We start from the raw sequence: 20000 nt of genomic DNA on the forward strand, positions 1-20000 counted from the left end.
TTAGACTGGTTTAAGCTGGATTTTCAGGAGGGAAATGTGGCATTTTTCACAATATCGATTGATTTTTATTCTTCAATTGATTGATTTTGAAAGCGGGCAGCACGGGGGCTCAGTGGTTAGCACTGTGGCCTCACAGCAAGAAGGTCGCTGGTTTGAGTCCCGGCTGGGTCAGTTGGCGTTTCTGGAGTGTGCATGTTCTCCCAATGTTGATGTGGGTTTCCTCCGGGTGCTCCGGTTTCCCCCACAGTCCAAACACACGCGCTATAGGGGAACTGAAGAACTAAATTGACCGTAGTGCATGAGTGTGTGTGTGAATGCTGGAATAGTTGGTGGTTCATTTTGCTGTGGCGACCCCTGAAATAGAGACTAAGCCGAAGGAAAATGAATGAATGAATAGCAGGTTGTTTACTATGTTTACTGGTATGTCTCTATTATTTAAGACAAAATTCAGGAGACTTTTACCACATCTCAAAAGAATGCATGTTTGTTGCATTGATTATCAAGCTGTAAAAATATATATATATTTTTTATTTCACATAGCCTAATGCTAATATTGTATATAAATCTACATGTAGATCTTCATTCGCTTCAAACATTTCAAAGCATTTCATTTTTATTATAATATTCATACATCTTCACATAGTTAAATAATATTTTACTAGCATTATCATTGCTGTTATTACTATTATCATTTCAGTTTCTATTTGTATTTTAATTTTATTTGATATTTACCACATTAATATTTACTACACATTATTTTTAAATGATATTTTACGTTATTTACCAACAATGTCCTAACCGAGTGAGTGTATATCTAATACTATATATTATATCTAATATTTACCTTTTTAACTATATTTTTTATGCTATTTACCAAAAATATCTGGTCAATATCTTGACGTGAGTGTATATAATACTATATATTGAATATAATATTTACTTTTTTTCACAATTTTTTTTGTTATTTACTAAAAATTGTATAACCATTCATAAATCGTGAGTGTATATCTAATATATATCTAATCTAATATATAATATGAAGAGTTCAGAAGCAAAATCCTCTAAGTGCCATCTGAAATTTGCATAGAAAGTGAACATTTTTCTCAACCTCCTTTGATTATGTTGAGATATTTCACTTTAAAGAACAGGAGAAGGACTTATTTTTTACCATAAAAGTGATATTATGCAACGAGCCTGATAAAAATGTTACTTTAGAGGAAATTTTCAGACGGCATTTAGAGGTTTTTGCTTCTAAACTCTTTATATACAGAATATTGCAGTCAGAAAGCTATCTTCATCTGTACATAGGTTTAATAACATTGCACAAAAGTCTCGGCGGAAGTGACTTAATAGCGCTGCATGCAGCAGAATAATGCACATTTAACTGCTTAAAAATGTAAGTTTCTTAAGATATCTGCAAATATAATTAATAAGTAAATGCACATTATTTCCACACAGTGCTGGGTGAGTTCTCTGTGTGAGTTTAATAAGCCTCTGTCTCTGTAGTCTTACGAATATTTCTTCTTCACTTATTTTGCTCCTGTTTTCAGCCGGTTGTCTGCTCATCTGAGCTGAAGGTGGGCAGAAAAGCGCAAAGCGACATCATTTGACACAGATTAAAGCCGAGTATGACTGAAGTGTAAAACAGAAATGGGATCAAACTTGAAATGTTGAAGTGTTTAGATTGTTGGGCTGACGGAACCACCGAGCTTAAAGTCGTCCGAAGGAATGGATCAATATGAATAATAAAAAGAGTCCATTTATTGAAGGTAAGACGCTAGTTTCACGTCTGTGTGTTAATATTGTGCTATAATAGAATGTAATGTGCAGCTCGTCCGTTGCAAGTGTAAATGTGCCCTTATTTCTATGTATAATCCGTCAGTTTTCACCGTGTGCTCGCGTTAGCTCGAATGCTAACCGAGTAGCTCCATTCACAGAGAAAAATATAAACACGTGAGCTTATTAAACGATAAATACTCTTAAGTTGAAGCTCATCGTTTCACATGTGTGTAGTTTAAAGGTCTGTCCTCGTGTTTGAGCGTGTGTATTCCTATAAATCGATGCTAAAACACACTGAGGCCTGATGCTATGCGACGATATAAACAAACTTCTGAAAACGTTAACGTTATCTTAAAGCCTTATATTAAAGCTCCATTAATGGACTGGTCCAGTTCTGCACCAAAACCAAACAAACTTTATTTATTTTCATTATGCTGTCTGTAGGTTTTTAAACCACGTTTCTTATAGATTTGGGGCCCTTCAGCCTCGTATAGAAATATCATTAACTTGCACAGTAATATGTGTTCTTCTCCTGTTTGAATAACTCTATATGTGAGAGAGTTCAGATGCAAAAGCCTCTTTTCTATTAGTGTTTTTCCCAGATTTGTGTGTGTTGGTTCAGTCATTTCACTTTTATGGCAGTCAATGTAAAGGTTTATTGTCATAGAGCAGCACTATATTGGAAAATCTGATATTGTGATTATTTTTTCTGTGATAATTATTGCGATGAATACTGTTTAAAAAGATTTTGCATAGCTCTATTTGATGTTTTTCTGGGGAGTCTAACAGTATTCGCGTACAGAAATTAAATAATCACAATGCAAAAAAAATGCTGTTGTCGAAATATCACATTCTTAGACCAAGTAAAAATATAGTATAAAATTAAGAGATTTTGCTTGTTTTAAGGAAATTACCTGCCAGTGGGGTAGTTGAAATAATCTTTTTTTTTTCGCTTTGAAAGGTAGATATTTGACGAGGAACAAGACAAAAATTAGTAAGAAATGTTCTTTTGCATAAATCATAAAGTCCATATGAAATACTGCGATGATATACCACTCTGCAGCTCCTGGTTAACTTTAATTCAGATTGGACATTGCATATCTTTGCGATGTGACTATTGCGGATGTGCACATTACAATATCGATGCTGAAGCTATATATATATATATATATATATATATATATATATATATATATATGTATATGTATATGTATATATATATATAGATATGTATATGTATGTATATCAGTGGTGTAGTCCTTGCTATGCGCACGTATACTTTTTTTCCACAAGCTGTTTGGGGATTACGACTTCTGAGGATCATACTCTCGCTATACTCACTTGTTTTGGTGATTAGACTTCCCTAATTTTTGTGTATTGAGTATTTGAGTTTTACAAAGATCACAACAAATCAGCTGAATATTAGTGGTGTAGTCCTAAAAAAAAAAGGTGGTGGACTATTACCCACCCAATCCAAATTTTAAAAGTAGGCAAAGAAATGACGAAAGTCAATATAACTTGATTCATTTGATTTATTAATTTATTAATATATAAATATATATATATATATATATATATATATATATATATATATATATATATATATATATATATATATATATATATATATATATATATTCAGAGAGTTTTACATATATTCAGAGAATTCAGATGCAAAAGCCTCTTTTCTGTTAGTGTTTTCCTCAGATTTGTGCATGTAGGTTCAGTCATTTCACTTTTATGGCAACATATAGGTTATTTTTTTGTCATTAAACTGAAATAACTGAACATAAACAAACGAGGAAGATAAAAATGCTCATTTAGAGGAAACTTCATGGTGGCACTAGGCATGGGATGATAACTGTTTTCAGGGTATATCGTGGTTTGGAAAAGTCGTGTTTTAAACCCGCCAAAATTTTCTGCAATACCTTTCCTAAGGTATGTGTACGCTTTATGTATTTTTTCTGGACAACAGTATCTCCAGCAGAAAAGATATGCGAAGATGCCATTTTAAGTTGTAGAAATCAGTGTTTTTGAAACAAATGAAGACAGCAGAAGTCAATGATTCATTTGAGTTCACTTTAAATGTTGCCCAAATTAACATCTATTGTGTTTAAAGGGGAACAATGTTGTTTTTTTGTGAGCACAATGAGCACAATACAGTGAAACTGTGATGTTTTTAATCCAAGGTTATCATACCGCCAGTATCATATACCAGCCCATGCCTAGATGGCACTCACTTAGAGGTTTTTTTGCATCTGAATTCTTCATACGTGCACACACACACACACTAGGGCTGAACGATACTGGAAAAGTTGCTATATTTTATTTGTCTGTGGTTTGAATAGCTCTGATGTTTTTCTGGGGAGTCTTAAGTCAAATATATGCATATAAAATAGATTTTCACAACAACAAAATTGTGGCTAGTGAAAATGGCGAGTGGCTAGTTATGATGAATATCTACTAGCCACAGTGGCTGGTGATCAATAAAGTCAATGTCAAGCCCTGATCATAATAATAGGCAGGTATTAGTTAATGGTGGGATTTGTTTCTTAAAGGGATAGTTCACCCAAAAATGAATATGTACTCCTCCCTTCCAAAGTGGATCCAAAATGGTTTGAGTTTCTTCAGGTGAACACAAAAAGGGATTTTTGCTGCAACTCTTGACCTCCATATTAGGGAAAGCAAATACGATAGAGGTCAGTGGTTTCAGCATTTTTCAAAATATCTTCTTTTGAGTTCAACAGAATAAAAAAACTCCGTTTTGAAGGGTGAGCGAATGATGACACAATTGTGATTTTTGCGTGAACTGACCCTTTTAAATGAAGTGTTACCTTTATTTCTTCTGAAGCATTTCTCCTGGGGACTTCACTGATGCGCTGTTCTCATGTGTTTAATAGCTCTGGATAAATGTGAGGACAGGAGAGATGGAGGCTTTAAGCAGACATGGAGGTGTTCTCTCTCAGATGATAGTGAAGACGACAGCAGACATGAGTAAGGCCATTCAGCAGCACAGAGCAGCTTATAGGACACAAGCAGTCAAGCATTTCTGCATGCAAGCGATATTACAGCGGTACACAGAGAAACATCAAGGCTAGAGAGAGAGAGAAAGATCTGCATATGTGTTTTAAAGATATAGAGCTGCTTGATTTAGAGAGGAATCACAATCATGAATATTTTGGTCAAATTCGGTGCCATAAAAGCAAAATGTTGTTGTTTTTTTCCTGTAAATGAACCCTTTTCAGGGTCTTCTTCAAAAAAACAAAAAAAAAACAGACTGATAACGACAGCCAGAATAGAAAACAACGTCAAATTTACTGTCCCGCATTCATACACTCATTACACACACACGCATAAGCAGTAATACATAAATAAATGCATAGAAATATACAGGACTGCCTGATGGCCTGGGGCCAGCATGCAAGATGCTCGGGACAGTGGACAGAATCTTTGTGCTAGATAATCGGGCCAGTGCTGCCTTGTCACTAAAGTTTAATTTGGCCATGACTGTTTGTCAATCGCATGCAAAAACTTATTAAAGGGGGTCGCACACCGCATATCAGATGGCGCTCTGTGGTGCGTAAGAAATATGAACAGTGCCATGCATTTCAGACTTTGTAAACACACATTTCTATCAGGGTACACACACTTGCGCTGCAAGTCGGAAGCTGTTAGCGGCGTCCAGCTATGGCTCAGGACACTGTTCATATTTCTGGCGGACTACAAAGCGTCATCTGAATAGTTTTATTTTAAATAACATGTGAATGTGCGTGTCCGGTCTGTGTTTGTAATGCGCAGGTTATCTCACAACCCGCGGACCCTGGGTTGGAGCGGGTAAAGAAATTACACACTTTATTTGTAGGGCGGGTCATTTTTTTTTTTTTTTTAATGCATGTGTGTTGCGTACAATTCTCTAAAGCTTATATTAATATTTGGGAATATATATTTTCATATGATTTTAAAGTGAAACTGACTGATGCTTTTACACTTAACGGTGAAAACAGTGCATTATAGGCCACTCTTTGATTTATTTTTATCATAATTATTCACTGTGAATATTTCCCTTTTATTTATATATTATAATCATTTCTATATTATCATTTTATTTAATAAACCTGTGGAAGTGTATTAGTTGTCTTGTCTTAGCACACTTGCTTCACCTTAAATGTTATCCATTCTTCTTGTTTATATTTGTAGATAACTGACCAACAAAAAATACATTAAAATTAGGATACAGATTATACCAAACAAAATCTGCTCCAAAAAAATTTCAAAGTAAATCGGCTATATGAAGTGTAGCCTAGCTATATATTTTTGTTCATGCCGATCTGCTATACACAGTAATGCGGGTTTTTTTTAGCTCCATGGAAAATAAGGATTTAATTAATGCTCCACTGTTATTGTTGTATCACAATCCTCTGTCATATATTTGTTAAGTTATTAATAATAATTAATAATAATAATAGTCATTATTTCAGAGATTATGCTTGAGCATGTGATTTTTTCCTTATTTTGGGGTGCTTTCATTTTCTCCATCTCACTCGCGGCGAGTTCATGTGAGGGAGTGTTTTCATATGTAAAACTAGCCGCAGTTTATTTTCGTCATTAACGTCAAACTGCCTGAGAAATATCTGGTTTGCTGAAAATCTGGGTATTTTAGCGGTGATGAAGGACAAAACACCATATTGCTTTTCAGTTCCTCTTATGTGATTAGAAATTGTCAGTATGCTGTTTATTTGTAACCTTCTAACAACTATGTTATGTTAGCCTATAACCAAATGCAAAACCTGGAAGCTCATGATAAAAGCCGACAGCACATATCGCGCATGGTGACTAAAAGGGTTTACGAGAACCCTTCATCTGCTCCATTAAACTTGACTGAAGTATGAATGAAGAGAATTAAGAGCATATCGACAAACTCAACACAGCATATCACATCATTAAGAATGAACAGCCCCTCCTGTCATTCGAACAGTGTCAGTGTCAACAAAACGGATTCATTCGTTTTTATACGATTTATGTCAACATTGTCAGCTGTTTAAATGTAATACAGAGCCTTGACCATTTACATACAGTCTTGCCACAATATAAGAAACAATGCAACACTAGCCGTACATAATGTGTAGTCCTTTAAAAAATTAAGTTAAATTCAAAGTTTGAAATTAAAATCGTTCCATCATTTTTTTTTAATTATTGAAAAAAATAGCCCATAGCACCACCTAACGTCCAACCAGCGGCAAGTTTAGTTTGACATTTAAAAAAATTACCAATACTTACACATGAATAATCAGCTAAGTGAGCTACCTTTTGTTAAATAATTTAGAACTGAAATAAAATACCTGCACATTTCCAAAGTACTATTTTTATTTGCATAACACTTTGAATTTTGTTCATTATACATTTTACATGTTTATACATTAACATAAAAAAAAAAAAAAAAAAAAAAAAAATATATATATATATATATATATATATATATATAATATAATATTGACCTTAAAATGGCTTTAAAACAATTAAAATCTGCTTTTATTCTAGCCAAAACAAAAACAAAGAAAGAAAGAAGAAATAAATATTATAGGAAATACTGTGAAAATTTCCTGAATCTGTTCAACATCATTTGGGAAATATTTGAATGGGAAATCCACAGGAGGACGAATCATTCTGACTTCAACTGTACATGTGGTCAACATACATATACATATGTATATATTATTGTTATTATTATTATTATTGTTATTATTTAATAATATATAATTAATATTATTATATATAGTGATATATATTGTAATCAGGGTATGAAATCACTTCTGTCATGATATGAGATTTTTGTCGTGGCCTACAGCCTGCGAGTGATCAAATCTAGTGTGAAAACATCTCTCTCTCTCTCTCTCTCTCTCTCTCTGTGTTCCTAGTGCCGCCCTTGTGACCATGGAGCGAGTGAGTGGCCAGCAGGAGCTTTCATCTGAGGGAATAAAGGTTTACTCTCTCTTATTATCTTTATTTTGTCCTCCATTCTGTTTTCTTACTTCATACCTGTAAATTAGTACTAGTACCATATCAGCCTGCAGCCCAAGACTGGTCAGTACCTGGATGGGGGACCACATGGGGAATCTAGGTTGCTGTTGGAAGTGGTGTTAGTGAGGCCAACAGGGGGCGCTCAATCTGCGGTTTGTTTGAGTCCTAATGCCCCAGTATAGTCCTGGTCAAATTCCCTCCATCAGCCCTTACCCATCATGGCCTCCCAATCATCCCCATCCACCGAATTGGCTCCATCACTGTCTCTCCACTCCCCCTATAGCTGGTGTGTGGTGAAGCACTGGCGCTGTTGTCCTGTGGCTGCCGGAGCATCATCCAAGTGGAGCTGCACACTGGTGGTGGTGTGGAAAGACCCCCCTCATGATTGTGAAGCGCTTTGGGTGTACGGCCATACATGATTAATGCACTATATAAACACACATTACATTACAAGTCTTGAAGGGTTTGTTATCCTCTGTTGTTGATTTATGAATTTGTTGTAAACATTGTCTAATATCTTATCTTTATTGATCTTGCTGTGAAATAGCTATAGGTTGCTGATGTGGCAACAAACAAACATCTTCCTATAAACCTATACAGGTTTACTGTTCCAGGGTCTGTATAATTTCCCTAAGATCCCCCTGAAATCCGTCCATCCGTACAGACGCACAGCTAAACGCTATTGGTTTACAGAGATATGTCACTAGCTCGTGCACAAGCCAGGAGAATAAAAAACAAAGGAACCACCATTTTTAAATACACAGAGATATTGCATCGTAATAATATATACATATAATAACAAGCTATGGTTAACTCGAGCTCAAACAAACCTTGTCATCTTCTTGATGTACACCCACAAAGCAAACAAGAAGAGCAGAATCTACCCTGTGCACTGTTGTTGTTTACAACGCCGTCTAAAGCGCGAGCGCTTTCCCTTTCTTCAGAGAGCTTGCGTGCACAGCTATATTTGAAATGATGAACTTCTTGAGCTGATGATAATAACATGCATGAGATTATTGAAGTGCTTCTGACATCCCATCCTTTCATGAACAGACAAATGCGAGAGTGACGTGTGAAAAAACAAAGGAGAAGCCGAAAAAAAACAGCAGCAAATGATTCTTTCAGCAACCCAAAACACGAACAAACTGCCATGTTGAACTATTATCATCACACAATCCCCCTTACTATAAAACACATTTTACTGGACTGTCCTGCTTTAATTAATTTTTTATAAAATGAACATCTTTAGCAAAGTGGCACCAGAAAAGATTTTAGAATTATCATGTATTTACACTTAAAGTCTTATTTAATGTGTATATTCATTTGTTTTTTGATTTTTAATTGTATATTCTTGAAAGGTTCCTGCCATGAAAATAGGTTGCTGACATGGCATTAAATAAAAATACATTACATTACTATTACCATCACCCTTTATACTATTATGAACTGGGAATGAGGGAATTACTCTCTAACAGAGGCTACATGTGCTGGTGAAGATTACAGACACCGATGAGAGGTTAACACTGACTGTGGGCTATAATTTGTGTTGTTTTTGAACCCAAATAAGGACTAAATGTCTGCTGTGTAGTTTATCTGTAAGTGCTAACCTATCGGAGAATGTAAGAGTCTGTATGTGTTCGTTTATTTGGTTCCACTTTAAATTAAGTGTCCTTAACTAATATGTACTTACACCGAAATTAAGAATTTGTTACGATGTACTTATTGTGTAAATACATGCATTTACTGTGTACTTATGCTTGATTAAATACCTGTATGTAATTACATCTGTAATTAACTTCTGTAACTACATTTGTAAATACACTGTTGACCATCCCTTACACCCTAACCCCCCCCCCCTAAACCTACCCATACCACCAAACCTGTCCATAACCCTACCTCTATCCCAACTCAAGAGCACCACAAGTGTTCTCAAATACATTATGAACACAGTAAGTACATTGTGTTTATTTTTTGATGGAAGTACATAGTAGTTAAGGACACTTAATATAAAGTGGTACCATTTATTTATTTATTTATTTTATATAATCGCAGACGCTACAGTAGGCTATTTCGAACTACTATCATTAATCTGCAGTTATAATCAAATCATGTTCATAGAAATGTTAGTAATTCAAATTTAGGCCTATTTATGTGTATGAAGCAACTGTTTTGTTTATGATATTTGTGTGTTTATATATATCTATGCGTTTTAACTAAACTAATGCACACCATTCAGCCAATCAGAATTGAGAATTTCAACAGACCATGGAGTAAATGTGATCCGTACAGCTTTACTTTGACATTTCCTCGAGAGAGAATGATGTCAACTGCAACTCTGTCGTACACCACGCCCACTAAAAGGGTACCATTGGTACCATTTGGCAGTGGAGACACAAGTCTGATAAAGGTGACCATACCATACCGAACTGAACAGTAGCATTTAGTGTAAATGAGGCATCACTGTCTATGGAGGATGAGGGAGCTCTCCAATTTCATCTAAAGTATCTTAATTTGTGTTCTGAAGACAACCGAAAGTCTCAGTGCTTTGACATGGGCGCGAGTAATTAATTATAGAATTTTTATTTTTGGACAAACTAGCACTTCTTAATATATTTTTTCTGCATTAGAATCGGTCTGATTTCACTGTTTTTGATTACACCATACATTTTACCATGATTTACCCACTGAAGTGTCAATGGGTGAAACAATGCGCATTTTGAGCAAAATCCCATCAAAAAGTCAATATTCCAGTCATATTTTACCCACGCATGGTTTACCAGTTGTGTTCCAGAATGTGAAATGATATCTAATCTATATGTGTTTTTTTGCAGACTCCTTCATCCACGAAGCGCTTCAGTGCTAATGGGTCTGTGGAGACTCATGATCGACGTCCGTATCAGTTAAAACCCCTCAACAGAACCGGCAAGATTAGGTGATGCATTAAAATCACTATTTTATTATTTAGTTCCTAAGTAACTGTAAAAAAATAGTGGCTTATTGATGCAATTTAATTATGTGCTTATTAAAAATGTTTTATTATTATGTGAATTATTGACCCTATTCTGCACTTGTTTTCGCAATTGTTTTAGATTGTGACTAGGACTAATTCAAATAAATGAAAACAAGATTATTTCACTCTCGTTGGCAGAATATTTAGCTCGTGTTTCTTAAATGACTATTTCCATTAACATTAAGATGAATAAATACTGTAATAAATGTATTGTTCATTGTTTATGTCAGTGAGTACATTAACTAATACTACCGTATTGTAAAGTGCTTCCAAAAAATAATAATGATGATGTTTCAGTCCAGCTTTTTTCAGACTTTAGCACTTTTTCTTAAAGGTGCTGTCTGTAAGTGTTTGACTCTTCTGCATCATAAAAACCCCATCATATGTGTGCAGATATTTCAGAAACATGCTCAGTGAACATTCTTGTTTATCTGAAACACAATGTTGAAGTCAGATATGCGTTAAGTGCCGGAATGGCTGTCTTTAACCTGGCCAATTACAGTTTATCCAATTATATTTCAGCACTCCGGGTTGCCTTGGTGGAAAACCGCGTATTTCATTCATTCATTCAGTCAGGAAGGCTCTCAAAGCATTCGTCCTTGACCAAAATGCGACTTCCGATGCACAGTAGCAGACTCTGAAATGAGACGCAGACTCAGAGTTCCACATGAGGTTATTAATTAGCAAACAATATAAATATTACGAGTGTAAACATTAGGTGTCCAGGTTACATTGTAACCCCATGTCCTAACAACACACTACATGACAAGATACACAGTTATAAGCAATTTGGCTGTTTGCACCAGACGAAACACAACAGAAATGTAAATCCAGCCATTCAGAAGCACAGAATAGTGCACTCACTGCACTCCAGCACAATGGTCAGGTTTATAATCTAATGAATACATATTAAATCTCTTTAACATGATTAAATGTAGATGCTGAATCACTGATATGTGTTGGTTTGCACTGAGTCTCAGTTCTGAAGTTTCAGACGGTTTATTTTATAGTCCAGATCTGAGCTGAACTATCTGCTGCTGCTTTCTGTAGTATGGCAATAAATGTCATGTGAAACTCACATTATTAGCATTGAACACTGAATAAAGCACATGAGCTGTACCTGAGCTGATCATTATCAGTTTCTGTTGTTCAGCTGTGAGAAATCTGATCTAAAATATACATTTTAGGTGTTGGTTAGGACAAATCCTTTTAATAAGGGAAATATTCCCTTTATCGCATAGCGTTGCTTTTAATTAGAATATGACTTAAATCAGCCTTTTAAGCTTGATAGTCAGGCACACTCATGTTGGTGTCGTCAATCTGGCAACCTGCGCTTGCGTTTGTTTTGAACCAGGAGTGCAATACCTAGCTCAACCACTGGGGGTCAAACTTGCACACTGCACCTTTAAAAAAAGATGTGTCATAACACATGGTAAAAGATACTTTTTCTGGGTTATTCATTTGTATTTTCAAATTAACATTGGAGTTTTATCATAATGCTTTCTGCTGTGTTTCCATCCTCTCGCAGTGACGCGGCTCATTCGGTCAGCATGTCTCCGCTCCCCAATCGAACCAGCTTTCTGATCATGAGTCCTGCGCCTCAAGCTGTGGTGGTTCAGGGGCGGGTCTTCCAGCATGCACAGCTCTCTACTCCAATAAGAAAGCTGGAGCACAGGTATGACATCACTGAGGGGAAGATGTTTGATTGTGTGCTGTTCCTGCATCTTATTTGAAATGCAATGCATGATAAACATATGCTACATCCCAATGTCCATCATCAATCATATATGACAACAGAATTGGTATCTCCAAAATCAAAATATGTTGAAATGAGTTACTCAGATGGTCTACTATTTCTGGTAGGAGTTTGAAGTGTGCAAGCTAACCGCTAATATTGTGAGCAAATGTTAGCAGTTAGATTGTGCACTTCAGATTTCGCTCTAGGGTTAATGTATTTACTGACATAAACACACACTGAATGATGCATGTATTAATAGTATTCATCTTCAGTAACGTTAGTTAATAAAAAAAATAAGTCATTCTTTTTTAGTTTCTGTTATCGCAATGTTAATAAGCATGAATTGGATGTTAATAATACATTAGTAAATGTTGAACTTTGATTAAAACTGTACAATTATTGTTCATTATTAGTTCATGTAAGTAAACTAATGAAACCCTTTTGTAAAGTGACCAAAATAAAGATGTAATTGTTTGTTTGTTTGCTTTAAATGTAGTGAATTTCATGTATTTGAGTTCTTATGCTTTCTGTATCCATCCTTCAGATCAGATTTGATCCAGAGAGGCCAGATGGACAGCATTGTTCTCACCTGTCCTGAGATTTCAGGTAAGCCAATGACCTGAACCAGTGGGTTTGCTTAATAATTCACAAGAAAAGTGTTCTGATGCTGCTGAAGAAAAGAGAAAATCAACATTTATTTATTTTTTAGAGAGTTACTTCATGAGCTATTAAAGGGACAGTTCACTTCTGTCATCATTTGCTCACCATCTGATAAAGTGAACATGATTTAGCAAGCATGGCTGCTGTTCTGCTGTACCTCCTCAGATCCAGGAGACCTCAGTATTAAGAGACGTGTTCACCAGAAGCGGCGGATCGGTGAGAGTCCTGTGCCTGTGAGCCAAGCGGTTGAGGTAAGACACTTAAAAGCATTTAAAAGTGACATTTGTGTAGCTGTTTCATGTTTAAAGGAGCAATTTCTTGGACATTGGCTAATTTACAGCTCCCCTAGAGTTAAACTGTTCAGTTTTACCATTTCTGAATCCATTCAGCCGATCTCCGGGTCTGGCAGGAGCACTTTTAGCTTAGCTTAGCATAAATCATTGAGTCAGATTAGACCATTAGCATCTTGCTTAATAAAATGACCAAAGAGTTTTGATAATTCTCCTACTTAAAGTTTGACTCTTCTGTAGTTACATTGTGTGCTAAGACCAACCTAAAATGGTAGTTGCTATTGTCTAGGCTAATATGGTTATAGGAACTAAACTCTCATTCTGGCGTTGTTCTACTTGTTATCTCTAACACTATTGGTTACCCTCCCTTTCGGAAGTTATCCGGGATTGGACGCAGGTTATGATGATCCACATTTAAGCTGCATGGAAAGCTAGTTTCCCCATTGAATAAAAATATATAGGATATACATCTTATAATGTCATCGGTTCACTTCTCTTGTTGAGTGTAAACATAACTACTGCACTTGATTATTTTTGGCATTGATTTGCCGTTATAATTGACAAGCATCAAACATTTGCAATTGGTTCATGAGATCGGCCAGATGGGTGAATACCAATCAAGTGATTAAATGGGATTATCGGCTCATACCGATCTTCAGCAGATCGATCGAAGCATCCCTAGTAAACGTTATAGTAAAATAAACAGTGTATCTTACTTGAAAAAATCGAGTTCTATTTAAAAATAATTATTATTGCCATATAGACATTGGCCTGTATTTTACAAACGTTCAATATGTTTTGCTAGTAGTCATGTGTGTTTGACTGTCTGAAACCGAAAATAAACTTTATTTGTGTTAAAACACTGTGTGATAGTCATTTATGACAAGCAGCGCGCTCCTCTTTCTGCCCCTCAGTGCGAGCCGTCAGATGACGTGCGTTATAATCACACCAGTGTGATCCTACGCGTGAATAGCTTAACTCTAAGGGGAGTTAAATATTTCAATATGTCGAATAAAAACTTGTCCTTTCATAAATATCTCATTACTATTTGTTCCATCCCAGCAGCCTCTTCAGCCTGACGATTACCTGACAGTGTGTGGTGAATGTGGCCAGCCGAGCGAGGACCATGTGAAATGTGACCACTGCGGGTTTATCCTCCCCGATGAGACTAAGCCTCGTCCTGCCATAGCGTCAGTGCTGCCCCCTCGGCCCTCTATTCGCCCGCAGCCTGCCAGCCTCCAGATGAGCAAAGGCTTTTATGAGTGCTCTCAGCAGCTGGATGTGATCGTCAACCCCTCTGTGCGGATCACCCCTGGGAATCTGCTCTTCCCGCACAACGGCAGACCTTCGGGAAGCCTGGCCTGTAATGGACACAAGGCGGCCGGAGGAGCGAAGCAGCAGCTCAGCAAACCGTGTGAATTAAATGACCCCAGTGAGTACACGTGTCTATACTCGCACATCACATACAGTGAAAGTCACAATCATCCGCCCACTGGTGAATTTTAGTTATTTTTTTATTTTTCAACTATTTCCTCAAGGAATTTCTCACAGTATTTCCTCTAATATTGTTTCTTCTGGAGAAAGTCTTATTTGATTTATTTCAGCTAGAATAAAAGCAGTTTATTTGTGTATATGTGTGTGTATATATATATATATATTTGAAAATGAGAAACGTGGGTGGGTTAATGGGTATGGTGTACACCTCAATTTAAAAAAATCAATGGCCCCTCAGACTTTTGATTTTGTGGTCCAGGGTCGCACGTTATTCTGCAAATGATCATCTCAGAAATGTCTTGTCTTTGACCCATTTATAAGCTATTAGGGTTGTCAAAAGTATTGTTTTCGGTACCAATCAGTACTGAAATTAGCAATCTGCTATTAAGTTAATGTTACTATTCATTTAACTACTGATTAATATTTAGAGTTCAACGTTAAGGATTTTTTCTACTATCCCGATTGCGCCAGTCCTGCCAAAATTTTCAATGGCCCCGCCAAAAAAAAAGTTAATAGCTATATCTTAGCCACATATTTGAAATATTTAGACTAAAAAGAGAGAGAAATGCTTGATTTTCCCAGCGCATGCCTTCAGTTGTTCATCAGTAGAATAGTAGTATACATCATTTATGTATAACCGGAATCTTCTGGAATTGTCATGGCAACAGCAGTAATCTTGATGTGTGCGGTTGATGATGATGATGTTTTGCTGAATTCCAGTTGTGTTGTCGAGTGATGAAGACGACGAGAGCGATAACGTGAGCAGCACGGGGACAGCGAACCGATTGGACAGCGTGTCTCCGCGGCCGGCAGACTCCGCCCACTCATCTCCAGCGCCCTCTGATGGACGGTTGGAGGCGGTGGTGAAAGCAGCAGGTGAACACGAGGATCCGAGCGCTGACTTTTTCACACACACGAACCACAGGAACCTGCTGCCCAGGAGGAATCGCATGAAAGATCCGGTGAGCTCTTTTTATGTGAACGAATCCGGCAGAGTTTAATGTGAACTGATCTTATGGCCCATTTCCACTGACTGGTACAGTACGGTATGGGTCGGTACGGGTCACTTTTATCAGGCTTGCGTTTCCATCTGTGTCTTAAATCTTCAGCAGCGCATGTAACCTCTGTTAGAGAGGAATTCCCTCATTCTCAGTTCATAATAGTCCATAAGGTGATGTTAATAGTTAAACATGGCCGTTTGTTCGTGTTTTAGGTTGCTGAAAGAATCATTCGCTCCTTCGTTTCTTTTGGCTTCTCCTTTGTTTTTTGCGCTTCACTCTCACGTTGATGGTTAATGAAAAGATCAGATGTCAGAAGCACTTCAATGATCATCCACACAATATTATCATAAGCTCAAGAAGTTATTTCAAATATAGACGTGCACACGAACGATCGCGAGCTCCCTGGAGGAAGTGAAACCGTTCGCACTTTTAGACAGCCCCGTAAAACAAAAACAGGACATTAGGTGAGCAGGTTACATTGTAACACCGTGTCCTAACAACACGCTACGTGAGCAATTTGGTTGTTTGCAGCACAACAGAAATGTAAATCCAGCCATTCAGAAGCACAGAATAGTGCACTCACTGCACTCCAGCACAATGGTCAGGTTTATAATCTAATGAATACATATTAAAGCTCTTTAACATGATTAAATGTAGATGCTGAATCACTGATATGTGTTGGTTTGCACTGAGTCTCAGTTCTGGAGTTTCAGACGGTTTATTTTATTGTCCAGATCTGAGCTGAACTATCTGCTGCTGCTTTCAGTAGTATGGCAATAAATGTCATGTCAGACTCACATTATTAGCATTGAACACTGAATAAAGCACATGAGCTGTACCTGAGCTGATTATTGTCAGTTTTCTGTTGTTCAGCTGTGAGAAATATGATCTAAAATATACATTTCAGGTGTTGGTTAGGACAAAACCTCCTTTTAATATGTAAAATATTTGTTCAGTTGCGTGATGTTGCTTTTAATAAGAACATGGTTTGTATCAACCTTGAATAAGCCTTTAGGCTCAAGAGTTAGTCTCTCTTTTGTTGATGTCGTGAATCTGGCAACCTGCGCTTGTGTGTGTTTTGAACCAGGAGAGCAATACCTAGTTCATCCACTGGGTGTCAAACTTGCATACTGCACCTTTAATGGTTTGTTAATGGCATGAAGTGTACATTAAAAATAAAGTGTGATCCTTTCTTTTTAAAAAGTATCTTTATTAACACTGGTTGGTAATGTATTGTATTTGGAGTGTGTTTCTTTTCTTATTGTTGGCATTTTTCTCTCGTAGTTTGGGAACCTTGTGTCCGATGATGCAACTGTCTCCAAGAGAAGGAAGATAAACCAGGAGCAGAAGTTGAGCAGTATTATTCTGGAGTGCAGGAGCGTGAGGATCGGCACACTGCGCAGGATGGTCACCAAACCTGTAGTGGTGAGATGATACAAAAATCCTGATTCGTATCACATGCAGGGCTGGGAACTGGGGTGTGTTGTGAAGATCTGAAATATGCCAGCAGTGCAGGCAGAATGTGCTGCTGATACATCGGTCAAAATACAGAAAACAGATTTATTATTTAAATTTGTTTTTGAAATAATTAAAGCTAATTAAGCTAATAATTAAAACTTTTTGTTGTTGTTGTTATTATTATTATTATGAGCTACATTATATGGTGTATGGCTTGCGAGAGGACCAATGAGTAGACCAATGATGCAGCATAAGAACATGTCCCGTTTAACACTGGAGCTACCAGAATTCTTTGCCTACTAGAATTCCCATAGTGGTCAGTCTGACCATTCTCATTTAAGACGTGATATTGTCTTGATATTTACATTCAAAGCTTCTGTTGAGATATTAAAATTAAGCTTGAATGTCTGTTGTCATATTTAATTAAGTCATTACCCTAAAAATACTATCTTTTTGGTAATGCAGCCTATAGACCATTTCAATGTGACGATGTCATTGGCCCATGAACATTTTCTGATTGTTGTCAAACTATTTCGTAACTGTAACAAGAGGAAATTGAATGGTATCTTAACGTTAAAACAGCTGTCATAACCTTGTTATCTATATGTGGACATTGAACGTGAAAGCTATGGAAATTAAAAATGTAACACAGGAAATAGATTAGGACCGTTGTTGTTGTTGTTTACATCACTCAAAATGGTCTTTAAATGTAGAGTTAGACTTCTAGACTGACCGCGCCTCATTTTCACTCTCACAAGCAGGGGGCTTTTTCCCGGCACTGAATGTGAGTGAATATGAATTTCGAGAGATTTCTGAAGTTATGTTTTTGCCAACAGAAAGGTTTGTTTTTTTTTTGTTAGCAGGAATTTGCTAGTCAACAGAAACACACATATTTCTACATGTTCTACTTTAGCTTTCGCCGAAGGTGATCTTCAACCTCTTCCTCGCCTATCTCTCCTGACTGGATCTTCTGGTCTCTTATTTTTCAATATCTAAGGCTCTCCTTGCCCTGCTCCTCAAACAATAAGGAATTATGGATTTGATCAGCTCATCTCTGAACACAATTACATAGAAGTCTGGGTTTGGGGGAACCCAACTGTCCTGCATCAGCGTTTGCAGCTGGATACATGATGGACAGGTGGGAGAAGTGGCGCGTTGTGTGCCTGACCACTCTGTCCCTGGAGGATATTGAAGATATTTATTTATTCTGATATTTATAACCTTGATGACAGGGATTCTGCTGATGGGTTTTGGTGGGGCCCTGTGGTAACGACGATTGGTAAAAGCAGGCAGTGCAGCTCAAAACCCCAAGCTGGCCAGCTAGATTGAAACAGTGGTGGGCTGAGCTGAGCTGTTAGTACTAAGATTGTGGTTTGGATCGCAAATTGGAATACATTGTGGAGAAACTAGTGGCTTTGCAGTGGGTTTTGGACAGACCTAGAGATGAGTGATGGACATTTGATATCTGAGAAATTGTCAGATATTGTCCTTTTCTCTTTCGACTTCCCCCTGAGACTCCTACCAGACAGCCTCGACCAAGGCCATTGCTTAGAACAAACAACTTCCCTCGGAGAACAAGATAAAGAGACACTCTGAATTCCTCCTCCCTGTCCCAAGGACACCTGCTGAGACTCCACAGGCTTACACACACACATGTACACAGCTACAGATCCGCATACCACACCTTCATATGCTTATCACCTGCGGTGTGGGTTGGCAGGTCTGCGACCAGCGCTTTTTAGCTGCCGGACCTACATCGGACTATCTCCATATTTGCTGTTCCCTTCCACTGTTGCAATGTTACGTCTATATCTATGTGTTTGTGCTTGTTGCTGGGGCTTTTTCCCCTGGTCTCACACTGCCCTACATTAAGAACAGTCCGGGAGGGGCTTTTTTTTAACCCCCTTTCTCTAATGTATCTTATTCCCTCTTTCTATGCTATCTCTCGACTGACACTGGAGCGTTTTAAAGTCACGTCGATCCTTTAGTTTGTCTATGAGCTGACTTATAAGCGATCCGCTGATGAATCACGGCTTTTAAACGCTCCAGTGTCCCTGTATCTGTGTTTACACTCAGTCAACAGCGGCGAGTATGGTGAACTGATGACCTTCACGGCCAATCACAGTCATTTCTGTTGAGCACGTGAACACAATGGCCAATCAGTGCTGTTTAAGAACGTGCTCGACAGCGCTCAAATGTTAGCGGGAAATAGCCGTTTTTCAAATATCAGTATTTATTGGTACCGAATTCCAGTATCGTGACAACCCTAATATATATATATATATATATAGATAGATAGATGGATAGATAACTATCTGCCTCGGTTGTTCTAGTGTTAAAGGGGTCATGAATTGAGAAAGCAAAATGACCTTGATGTTTTGATATTGAACACATAATAGTACTGTAAAAACATCCTGTAAGTTCTCAGAGCTCAAAACTTTCTAGTTACTCTAAAAACCGCTTATATTGGAGTCGGCCTGCTGAAACAACAGAAAATGGAATGTTCTACTCTATGATGTAATAGGGTGGATAAGCTCCGCCTCCGCAGAAGA

The 20000-nt window shown here is 37.3% G+C and overlaps 1 protein-coding gene across 4 annotated transcripts in view; it reads left to right on the forward strand.

The window, feature by feature from the left end:
• The first annotated feature begins 1308 nt into the window (after positions 1-1308).
• The window catches only part of senp6a (SUMO specific peptidase 6a), a 38463-nt gene continuing 19771 nt past the window's right edge, over positions 1309-20000 (forward strand). The window contains exons 1-11 of one of the 4 annotated variants that reach the window (XM_056481199.1): positions 1309-1396; positions 1551-1769; positions 4680-4773; positions 7695-7758; positions 10629-10729; positions 12336-12482; positions 13090-13151; positions 13371-13456; positions 14558-14927; positions 15710-15951; positions 17275-17415. In XM_056481199.1, the coding sequence (XP_056337174.1) occupies positions 1739-1769; positions 4680-4773; positions 7695-7758; positions 10629-10729; positions 12336-12482; positions 13090-13151; positions 13371-13456; positions 14558-14927; positions 15710-15951; positions 17275-17415 (1338 nt within the window). In that variant the 5' untranslated portion in view covers positions 1309-1396; positions 1551-1738. Of the gene's footprint in view, positions 1465-1550; positions 1770-4679; positions 4774-7694; positions 7759-10628; positions 10730-12335; positions 12483-13089; positions 13152-13370; positions 13457-14557; positions 14928-15709; positions 15952-17274; positions 17416-20000 lie in introns of all 4 variants that reach the window. The other 3 variants (XM_056481201.1, XM_056481200.1, XM_056481202.1) reach the window with 3 other exon arrangements.

Source organism: Danio aesculapii, chromosome 20, assembly GCF_903798145.1.
Source record: "Danio aesculapii chromosome 20, fDanAes4.1, whole genome shotgun sequence".
Lineage (NCBI taxonomy): Eukaryota > Metazoa > Chordata > Actinopteri > Cypriniformes > Danionidae > Danio > Danio aesculapii.